Source organism: Anastrepha obliqua, chromosome 3 (assembly GCF_027943255.1).
Source record: "Anastrepha obliqua isolate idAnaObli1 chromosome 3, idAnaObli1_1.0, whole genome shotgun sequence".
Taxonomy (NCBI): Eukaryota; Metazoa; Arthropoda; class Insecta; order Diptera; family Tephritidae; genus Anastrepha; species Anastrepha obliqua.
In genome coordinates this window covers 105,920,400-105,932,676 of record NC_072894.1, presented here as the reverse complement: position 1 = coordinate 105,932,676, position 12,277 = coordinate 105,920,400, and the positions used below count along the sequence as shown (strand labels likewise).

The 12,277-nt window shown below is 31.0% G+C and overlaps 1 protein-coding gene across 1 annotated transcript in view; it reads left to right on the top strand.

The window, feature by feature from the left end:
- LOC129242141 (frizzled) overlaps window positions 1–4,076 on the top strand; it is a 121,272-nt gene extending 117,196 nt beyond the window's left edge. Inside the window, exons 3-4 of the mRNA XM_054878702.1 lie at window positions 254–448; window positions 3,825–4,076. Of these exons, the coding sequence (XP_054734677.1) occupies window positions 254–448; window positions 3,825–4,076 (447 nt within the window). The remainder of the gene's footprint in view (window positions 1–253; window positions 449–3,824) is intronic.
- The last annotated feature ends 8,201 nt before the right edge of the window (window positions 4,077–12,277 follow it).

The following is a 12,277-nucleotide window of genomic DNA, read 5'->3' as shown; positions in this document are numbered from 1 at the left end:
TTAGCAATGAAGCCATCCCATAATATGATGCCAGTTTTTGCATTTCATTAGTTTTTTTTAATTCATTGTGCATTTCAATTTCATTTTACAAATTTGATTTAGGTGTGTAATTAAGTTGTCTCTCTGCAAGAACATATATTAGTTCTACTGCTTTGTTAATTTATTTGAGCAAACATGAATGTAATACTAATAATACCATTTATATTTCTATCTTTTCTCTTTCTCCCTCACACGCACACAAACACACGTACAGGTGCTGACTTTTCTCATAGACTCGTCGCGTTTTCGTTATCCGGAACGTGCCATTGTTTTTCTCGCCGTTTGTTATCTCGTTGTGGGTTGTGCGTACGTAGCTGGTTTGGGAGCGGGCGATTCGGTGGCGTGTCGGGAACCATTTCCGCCACCAGTGCGTCTAGGGCGGCTGCAAATGATGTCGACTATCACGCAGGTGAGTCAAGAGCGATGCTTTTTGTTGAAGAAATAAATTATTTAATGCTTTGAAAATATTTAGGTATTAATAATTTTTTTTTTGTAGTAATTGCTTAATATTGGAAGAATAAAAGATTTAAAATAACAGTAAAGAATAGTGCGTTAGTTTTCTGAGCATTATATTTTGATATACACTAGCGATTTTTACATTTATTTTCCTAAACGCTTAAATTTTCTTGAATTTTTTAAATTATTTATTAGATTTTTTATTACTTATAATTTTTTTTTTTGTATTCGTAGTTATTTTGTATTATTCATAATTATTTTTTATCATTCTTACGTTTTTTTTATTTATAATTATTTGAAATTATATTTTTTTATGTAAAATTATTTTTTATTATTTACTAATATCTTTTATTATTCATAATTATTTTTTATTATTCATAATTATTTTTTTTTACTTATAATTATTTTGCATTATTCATAATTATTTTTCATTATTTTTTATTACTCATAAGTATTTTTTATTTTTTATAACTATTTTGTAGCACAAGAATTTTAAATTTAAATTAATTTCATCTATTTTTGACATTAAAATGTAAATAATGCGTCCACATTTGTTTTAACAAACATTTTTTGGAATAATTTTTTTGAAAAAAATTTTTTGTTAATTTAATTTGCTTTCAGATTTAATACTTTTATTTATATATTTTGTATTATATATTTTCTTTTTTCTATTATATTATTTCGAAGTAAAATATTGTTTCATTCTAATTAAATAAATTTTAGTTCTAAATTACAAGTTTGTAACGTTGTATTTCTTTTATTATTTAAAACTTATAACGTTGTGTTGTTTTTTTTTCGTAAAATATATCTCTCGTATTTTTTATTGTAGTAAAAACGCCGGAAAACGCCGATTACCAAACGGAATGTGTTCTTTCCAAAAGCGCGCAGGCGTTTTATAGGCAAAATCAATCCTATTAGAAAATTCAAATTTAGAGTTTGAAAAAAGACATCTAGTGGTCATTACAATTTTAGGGCATTGCCATATAAGAAAACTTTAAATTAAATCTTAACAACTTGAAGGTATTGCCATATAGAAGCTTACACGGCAAATTTCAGCGTGATATGTCACATAGTTTGTTTTCTGTGCTACTGTAAACAAGTCAAGCTCGAGTTTTATTGATAACATCTCGTTCATATTTGAGCAGAAAGTATGCTACAAGTCTAATTTAATTTAATTAAAAAATTATTGAAATACGAGTATTTCTCAGATGCCTCATAAATTGTGAAATAAAAATCTTATTTTTTAAAAAAATTTTCCCAGCAACTATTTTTGTTAAACTTGGTTTTGAAATAGGCTTTTTATATTATATAATTTAATTTAATTTGTGTTTGGAGAAAAATAAGAAATTAAAAACAACTAAACCCTGCATCAACTTTTTAGGAATTCCAAATTTTAATGTTAATTGAATGAAATTAATATTATTGAAGCTAATTTTTCAATTTAACAGTAGCCGAATGGGTTGGTGCGTGACTACCATTTGCAATTCACAGAGAGAACGTTGGTTTGAATCTCGGTGAAACACCAAAATTAAGAAAAACATTTTTCTAACAGCGGTCGCCCCTGGGCAGGCAATGGCAAACCTCCGAGTGTATTTCTGCCACGCAAAAGCTCCTCATAAAAATATCTGCCGTTCGGAGTCGGCTTGAAACTGTAGGTCGCTCCATTTGTGGAACAACATCAAGACGCACACCACAAATAGGAGGAGGAGCTCGGCCAAATACCCAAAAAGGGTATATATATATAAATACATTTTTTAATTATTTTTTGTATATTAACATTTTTTTTATAATAATAAAAAATTAAACACAACACTGGTATATCTTTAGTTAATTTTTAAAAATTTCAGAAAAAATAAAATTTTTTTTATAATTAATTTTATATTTCAAATTTTGTATTAATTTCTCTAAATGCATACTTAAATTTTTATAAAATACTTTAAGTTTTTTTTTAACTTAATATTTTTTATAAATTAAAATTTGATTATAATTTTTATGCGGATTTTCCTCTACGTTTATTTTTATTTTTAATACATTTTTGTAAAGTAAGAAAATTTTTTAATTATTATTTTTTATAATAAAATATTTCTTTAAATAATAAAACAAAATTAAACACAACATTGGTAAATCTTTAGTGAATTTTTAAAAATTTCACTAAATTTCTAAATTCCAATTTGATTTCAACTATTTTTATAGCATAATTTTTTAACTCATTTTTGTTTAAACTATGATTAATTTCCCTGTTTACTTTTTTTAAATAATAAAAATAAAACTTTAATTTAACGAATGATTCTTACTAGATTTAATTAATATTAATTATTTTAATTTATTTACAATATTCAAACTTTCCACTTTCCAAGTTTCCAAAATTTCTAAAAAGGCCCAAAAAGATTTAAATTTCAATTTTGCTTTAACTTATTAATTTTTAATAATTTTTTTATGCATTTCATTCAATAAACTATTTATGTTAATTTTTAAAATTCATCAAAATATTTAAATGAAATGAGTAATAATAATAATAATTTTATATCTGTAGTGCGTCCAATGACCGACACTACGACCTAAAAGATTTTGTGTGACCTCCAACATGTTTTCGTGGTAGTTAATACCAGTTTTATTGACTGGCACTACAACCAATAAATGCATTATATCAGGCTATATTTAACCTAAGTGTTCCCTGCCTCAGGTTGGGAATTGGTTGGAAGCCAAATTCCTTCAGCAAATTCTCCGCCTTGCACGCTAATTCAGAATATCTGCAGAATATCAAAATTAGTAGCTGAAATACAAATTAAATATATGAGAATGAATTTTTTTCATTTAAGTAGATATAATTTCTTATTAGTATTAGAAATTTATAAGCAGCTGTATTTGTATTATTTTCCACAAATTTATCAAAATATGCGCATTAGAGTTCCATTATTTTATTACATTTTCTACTACTTTAATATTCATCATTAACATTATTTCCGCATTAAAAATCCCAAACAGCAGAAAAATATTGCAATGATTTTCACAAAATGCCTATCTCTCTCTCTCGTTTTGTTGCGAATTTAATTAAATTTCCCACATAACTTCACCTATATCTACTTATAGTTTATTATGTGGCTCACATTCTGAATCATAAATAAATATTTTCATTCCATTAACCAATTATGCTATTACTTTCCGCTTGGTATTCCTCTCCACTAAAAATATTTCATCAAAATTCAAATGATTAATGCAACAAATACTTTTTAGGCAATATTTTTATTAATGTCTATTTTTGCATAATTTTTCATCACTTCAGTAATTGATCTGTTTTTGCTTTATTCTTTCCTTTTTTTCACCTCCAGGGCCATCGTCAAACCACCGCTTGTACCGTTTTATTTATGGCGCTCTACTTTTGTTGCATGGCCGCATTTGCTTGGTGGTCATGTTTGGCGTTCGCTTGGTTTTTGGCCGCCGGCCTTAAATGGGGTCATGAGGCGATCGAAAATAAATCGCATTTATTTCATTTGGTCGCTTGGGCGATACCGGCGTTGCAGACAATTTCGGTGCTGGCATTGGCCAAAGTTGAAGGTGAGTACACAGACAAACATCTATGAGTATTTGATAAAATTTGATTAAATTGGGGGAAAAATTTAATTCAGACTAGCAAAAAAAAGAAAAGAAAATCTGTACAAAAAGTAAGCGCAAACATGAACAAATTTTCATTTAAAAGCTACGAGGAAACTGAATTAAGTAAATGAAAATGGTAATGGAAAAATATTTCCAGTAAAGAAAAATTTTATTTGTGCGGAATTTCATAATTGGAATTTTAGCTGTTTGTGAATTTTTCGCATGAATTTCTTTGTGTGTGTGTTTTTTTTTTTTTGACTTCCTAAGGCGACTTGATTTCGACAAATATTTAAGGTTGAGCAAAGCCGATGTTAGCTCTTTAAATTTAAGAATCGATACTACGCTGTGGGGGCACTGAATATTTTAACTTAGCTGTTTTGTCGGCAAGCATCAAACATTTCATTGAGAACTTTATAATTAAGATTGAGGTGAATTTTTTTATATCCTTGTGCATTCGGCTCGGGAGCATAGGGCCTCGACAAGACTCTTCCATCACACATGGTTCTGGGCTGCTGTTTCTGCGCAGTCCCATGTGATGTCGGCATCTGCTAGCTCGCGCAACATCGACTTTCTCCAAGTAATCTTTGGCCTACCGCGACCTTTGCTACCTTGCGGATTCCAATCCGGTGCCATTCTCGTGTTGCTCTCTGGTGGTTTTCTGAGCGTTTGACCTATCCACCGCCACTTTCTGCATTTGATTTGCCATAGGAAATTACAATAGCAATAAAATCTACCTGCATTTTAAAGCTGCACTAATCAACGTTGTGTCTGGTGTTTACCAACACTTTTACAGAAAACGAGTGGAGTGAGGAAAAGAAAATCCTCTTTATAAGAGAAAGCAAGGATTTCCTCGAGGAGTCAAAAGATTTCCAGAAACTTGGCGAGCCGTTTTTTATCTGGAAGTCTTATAGTGGTTACACTACAAAGAAACAATGCATCCAGATAAAGTTTCGAATACTTAAATCAAGTCAGTGGTGGGAATCGCAAATTTACAAACTGTAAAAGCAAAAATTAGTCATAAAATTCTTGTTACTGGTGACTAAACACCTTCAGTAAAAGGTCAAAGAAAAAAATTTTAATTTCCTAACCTGCCCAGATCTTTTCGCCTAGGGGCCATTGCCCGATGAAATAATAAAATACTTCTTAATAAATGCACGCACAAAATCGACTCGTACTTGTACTTGTACCAACAATTATCACCGTTTTGTCTTATATTCTAATCCACTTACAAGTTTTATTATCCCAAAAGCTCACAAAGTAAATTGACCTCTGACGCCAAATTAATTAAAAATTTCAAATCCTCTTTATTACTTTTTATTCAAACGCTTTACTGGACACCTGCAGAGTCCCACCATTTCCTTTGCTAACACTTAGTAAAAACAAAAACGCGGAATTTAAAGAGGCTCCCAAAGTCACTAATACAGCTTCTTACAGACGAATTGGACTATTGACCAAACAGTCGCCAAGACTGAAGCTCCACATGATGACCGCGCTTCCCCCACACTTAGAAGAATGTGCTTCATATTTATGTGGAACCAACTACTCGAAGTTATAGACAGTCTTGGAGCTGATCAGCTGGGTGCGCTAATGAATCTCATTACCTAAACTCCGGAATGGCTTAAACATATCTAGAGCGAGAGGTTAGACAGGCAGATATTTAAATCTCTACAAATGCATTTCAGTGTATTAGTTTATATTTCTATCCCGACAACATCCTTCTCCGCATATAAAAGCCCACTTCTTCTCTAACAATCATGCCAAGTATTAAGTCATTAAAACTTGACAATTACTATCATCAGCCTGTTCACTCGTTTACTTTACTCGTCATTATAATTAGTCATAATCATTTGTATATCGATACACAGGGTGGTCCAGTTCTAAGTATATTTCGAGAGGGAAGTAGGGTGAATAATTTTTATTTTGGTATACTATGGCCTTACCAAAAACACAAGTATTCCCATTACTTAAGGAATATCTCATTGCAAATTCCCTCATTGCATCCAATAGAATATTTAGTAGCCTTGTCTTATATTTGGCTTTCTTCAGATCTCGTCTGGTGTTTTGAACTCTTAGTCATACATTCTTAGTTAAGCCAATTTTTGTGAATCTAGTCAATGCAATTAATAGATTTACCGACCCCTTTTGAGTTCGAAGTCTTTGCTCGCTAGAAGACTTTTAAAATAGTTCCAGTCTCGTCACCAGTATTGCTATCTTTTCGGAAAGTTAAACAGACATAAAGGCTCATGTCTCTCTAATAGTGGCATCAAGCCTTGTAAAACAGCGCAGAGAGTATATCGCGGACATACCGGGTCGGCACAAAACTACTTTGCTTTGGGTGGCGAGATTCCCGTTATATCACGGCTAAAGATTTTTGAGAGGCTAAAGAGGTTCAGACTGGATTGCAGCACTTCATTTCAAAATCCCTGGCGCAGTAATAACTCCCCAGGAGCTTCAAGTGCTTTTAGTGCTTATTACAACTGTAATTCAGTCATACGCCACGTCTACGATCCAACTAATCGAGATGCTAAGCCCTAACTAATTTTCCAAGATAATGTTGACGGTTTTTGCTTCCATCTAATGAATGAATTGAAAGATATTTGCTTTATGGGTCAGGATAACGTTCGAAAATAAAGTAAGTGTAAGAGTAAGAGACCTATTTGTTTTCTTTTGTTTTGTGGAGGGGAGGATAAAAATCTCAGAAATATTCAATTGTTACCATTACCCAAATGATGTGCTCCCACAAAAAAAAACCTCACCTTTTTGAGGTGGATCCGTGATTGTGTCTATTGACCACCAGCGGATTCTGCGTCCAGACCCTCTGCCTATGACAAATGAAGGTAATACATCGAAGATAGTCTCGAATTGTTTCCACTGTAGGTTGGATCAAAAGATTCATCAAAAATGCGGTAATCCAATACCGTCTTGTCACTGTATGATTTAGTCGCGAGTGATGAACTCAGTCGGCTGTGATTCTCATAGATTCGTCTCTATTCGATCTCCACTGGAACTCTGCTTCTAAATAAATGAAGGCTCAAACGTTGAAACAGGACCCTTTTTCGTCTTTCTTCGTCGAGCTCACTCAGCGACCGCATCATCAGCTTAGACAACTTGGACGCCGCATCCCAACAGTATTTTGGGCGGCACATGATGTTTATTAGGTCATACGCCAGGGTTAAATCCTGGTGCCTTCTCGCGAACTGAGGACAGTGGAATAGAACATGCTTCGCGTCTCCGAGCTCTTCTCCAAGTCAACTTTTCCAAATCTACGTTACAACCATGTCGAGTAAAAGACCTATTGACATTGCCAAGATGGCTTATCATACAAATATCGAAGGTCATGCAAAATATTTTGATTTTTTGTCCGCTGTGTGATGCGCCATCCTGATGAAGTCAAAGTTCGTCTAGGTTTACATCTTGGATTTCAGCCTTCAAAAAGTCGTTAAACAAGAATCTGTAGTACTTACCGCTGCCTGAATTGGAATTACTTTGAGAGTAATATCATCACCCCAAATTCTATGTGAAACTTTTATCCTCTGCGGATCTCCGAACCTTACTGAACGTCTCATTTCATTTCGCAGATACCTATATATGCATCACCCTGTATGTGTGCATAATTCCATCATATTTATTATGTACCTATTTTAAAAAATTGTACACTCCTCTGTTCAAATAAAGACAATAGCGTCAGTCAGGCTTTCATGGCTTATTGACCAGTTTGCATGCATTGGCCTTTGAGTCCTAAAAAGCCAGCTACGAGCGCTAGCTTGTAATAATGGTAATGCTGATTATCGTATTTTGGTTGCGGTGAGGTTTTTTGTTTTAATGAATTTTACGTATAATACTTATGTTTACCGTTGTTGCTGTTGTAGCTTAAGGTTTTTTTTTGTTTCTATAACCTCTACGAATTGTTGCTTTAATGAAGGCCTCGGCTGTACGCATTGGAAATTTTATCTCTTTTTCACGTTATATAATATTTCGTTAAAGCTGACGCGCGCGCTGTAATCTGAGTCTATTTTTATGTGATTTACAATTTTATTTTTGTGCTGCAGCACCTTTGGTAATTTTATATTGCTGTATTTTGGTTGTTTGTGTGGCTTTCGCTAGCCTTTTGCTATTGCTGTTAGGCTCCATGTTGTGGCGTGATTTTTTTATTTTTTGTGCTTTTTACTTTTGCGAGCCAAAAGGCAAAAGTCATTAAATTACCGCAATGTGTTGTGTTCTCGCCATCAAATTATAAATTATTTAATGTGGTTTAAATGAGCTTAAAATGGCCTAAAGAGCAGCTACCCTTTAGTGGTAAATGTATACGGAGGGTTAGTGCTTAAAATAGAGGTGCGGTTCTTAGTTGACAAACATTTGGACGCCTGTGGGTGTAAGTTGCAAATAGGGTATGTGACGTCAACAAAAGAAGTGAGTAGTTTATATGACGAACTTTAAGTTTATTAAGTTATTAGTATTTTCCTTTTCGGCTCTACTTGATTTCGTTTATTGAGCTCGTGGGTTTGCACGCACTTTGTTCTTATTATGCAGAGTTGTTGAATGAGGCTTGGGAACATAATGTCGCCGCGTTACCATTCACTCTCGCGAGTATTTATTTTCGAGGACTTGACTATCAATTTTAAGATTTACACACTTTATTTCAATCTGGAGTTTCAACAACTTGCAAAAAATTATAGATGCGGGAGAGTAAATTTGCTCATTATTATGTGAAATCGGCAAGGGAAACTATGAGATCCTTACATTTCAGATACATATTGTGTTCAGCAGTTCTATGTAAAAAATAACGGGGAACATTTTCGTGGAGCATTGTAACCCTCTCACTCCTCAATAGATGAGCCGTTTTTGTTAGAAAGAACAAAAAGTGCGCATAACAGTGGGATATAGCGGACTTAAATGTGCCACAAAAATATTTGTCATAAAATTCTACTATAAATCTTCTAATACATCAAAACCCAATACTCCACTTAAACGTCAGAAATTAGTCAAAACGGAAAATAAGTACTGTAACTTGGGTATATTGAAATGTTATCAACAAAAAACAAATGTTTGAATACTCAGTAGCATTTTGAGCTTGTTTTGTTTTATTTGATTGAATTTTTTAAATTTATTAAAATTAAAGAATCACGTTTTTGCTCTTAAACGCTCAGAATCAATCATGAAAACATAAATGTTGTTAAGCTTTTTCCGCATTTTTATCGCAAACAATGTTCCCATTTATAAAACACAGAAAACGAAAAATTAAGAATTTTTTTTTTTAATTAAAACTTTTTTTTTTTTGAAAAAATTGCATTTTTATCGCAATCAGCTTTCAAATTGATGGAAAAAGAAAAAAAACTTGTTTTCCCAAATAAAAAAATTTAAAAAAAATTTGTTTTAGTTGTTTTGGAAACAAGTATTTTTATCGCAGTGTTCAAATTTATAGAAAAAGAAAACAACATTTTTTTTCTCTAATCAAAAAACAAGTGCTTCACAAAACGAGTTTCAAAATTTTTTTTTTGTTGAAAATTTCAGTTTTTTTGAAAAAAAAAAAAATTAATTTTTATCGCAAATATTTTCTTTCTCCTAATTAAAAAAAAGTTGATTCAAGATTTTTTTTTAATTGCATTTTTATCAGAAACTGTGTTCAAATTTACGAAAAAACAAAACGAAAATTGTTTTCTCTTAATTAAAAAAAAGTTTGTTTCAACCAGTTTGATTTAAACTTTAAGTTTAGTTTTTGAAAAAAAAAAAACAAAAATGTTGCAAAGAAAATAAAACTATTTCCCCTAAGTAAAAAAAAATAAAAAAAAAATGTAAAATAGTTTTTATTTTAAATGTGAGTTGTTTTTTTTTAAATTGCAGTTTTATCGCACCAGTGTTAAAGTTTATGAAAACAGAAAACAAATATTTTTTCTCCTAATTAACAAAAAAAATGTTTGAAAAATTTTTTGTTTGAAAATTTAAGGTTTTTTTATTGCATTTTTAAATATTAAATATTTTTTCTCCTAATAAAAAAAGTTTGCTTCACACATATTTTTGTTTGGAAATTAAATTTTTTAAGAAAAAATCATTCCAAAGAAAATAAAACCTTTTTCCCTAAGTAACCCTAAGTAACAAAAAAATTAAACAAGTTTTTTTTTCTTTAATTTGAGTTTTTTTTAGAGTGCAGTTTTATCGCACCCACTGTTAACGTTTAGTAAAGAATAAAGCACAATTTTTGTTCCCCTAATTAAAAAAAAAAATTTAAAACATGCAACTGTTTTGAATAATCAAAAAAAAACTTAGAAAACGTGGTTTTGAAAAAAAGAATTGCGACCAGTGTTCAAATTTATGAAAAAAGGAAACAAAATTGTATTTCCCTTATTAAAAAAGAAATTAAAAAAAAGTTTGTAACCAGCGTTCAAATTGTTCAAAACAGAAAACAAAATTTTATCCCCTTATTAAAAAAAATTTCTTTTAAAACAAAAATTACATATCTATCGAAACGTTCAATTTTATGAAAAAAATGAAACATATTTCCATCATTTTAAAAAATATTTAAAATTAAAAAAAAAATATTTTGAAGTTTTTTTTGAAAATTCAAGTTTTTAAAAGGAGAAATATCATTTTTATGGCAAACAGTATTCAACTTATAAACAAATAAAATACAACGTTTCTTCACATACATTGGAAAAAAATGCAAAATTTTGGAAAAAAAATTAAAAAAATTAAAATTTTTGAAAACAAAAATTGTTCAGCCTTTTTTTGAAAAAAAAAAAAAATATTGTACTTTTTTATTGAAAAAACAAAAAAAAATTTATAACTTGAAAATTATTTGAATTATATATTTGGAAATTTTGAAAAGTAAAAACAGAGATTTGTTATTGTTGACAATAAAAAAAATTTATTAGCTTAAGTGCACGCAAAAACTTGAGTACTACCGCCAAATCTTACATCGTGGAGGTTCCATCGCGAAAATCTCATCGTAAAGAAATATTTTTGTCAATTACATTTTCTAATGTTTATTATAACTAAAAGAATAAATAAAAATAATTATAATCTTATTTTTGTAAGCAGTCGGAAGGAATTATTGTTCGTAAAATATACAATAAATAAATAAAAAAATGTATTGCAATAAAAATTTAAGGGGCAAACCAATCAATTTTTTCAATTTCAAAATTAGAAACTTACGCTTGAAATTGCGTTTTTTCAACAACCGACCTTTACTGATCCTGCCTACCTACCTTACAGATCTTCAACTGGAGCACAACTATTTGGAAAATCGCCGAAAAGGTAGAAATTTTGTTTGATACCTTAATTTTCCACTAGTTGACTATATGTTTGAAACCTTCTACGTTTCACTTTTTTCCTTGAAATTATAGTAAATTCTCTATTTTTTATTTCAAATTTTTTCAAGTGCTCTATATTCCTGGGTTTTTCATAAGAGTCAAACATTTCTACATTTCTTTTTGAAGATTTTTTTTAACTTTATTCCCTCTTTACTTCTTCCCTTTCTTTTCTTTATACCCTCTTATTTTTCTTTAATTTCATTTATCTTGGAGCCTCAGAAGATGCAATTTAAATTTCTACATCTATTCACAACTTCTCCTCTTCAGCTCACCTTAGTGCTATGACTGTGAAACCCAAATTCCTCAAGCTCAAAATTCTAAATGACAGGTTGCGATTAATGAATACTAATTTGCCAAACGCCTGCAGCCAATCGAAGCTGCAAGAGCGAAATAGAAAAATTAACAAGCAAATTATTTTATTTCTACGCGCTGAAGACAATTATTTAGAATGATCCGAATAGCCAAGAGAGCTGGTTAATAACTCTTAATAGCCGTTTCGGTTCAAAATCTTGTGCTGTGGCTATGTACATATGCAGGTATTTATATTCCTACAAAAACCCGAAAAACTGTAGCTCCATCAGCGAAGCAATCCATCATACTTAGCAAACCCAAATACCATTAAACTTCAACCTCAAATCTGCCAAACTAGTTTAGCTGAGCGTTCATCTCTTTACAATGATTTAATATGTAAATACGCGCAAGACGCCACCCAGTTGGACTGGACTGCTACTAACATGTTCCCTTTGCACCCACTTTCAGAAGTAGTTGCAAAAAGATGTAGTCTTCAATGCGCTGGGGACGAAACACAGGAGAAATTGTTATATATTTGCATGCCTACTTATTTTAGTATAGAATTTTAGCATTTTCTGGCATTGGGCAAT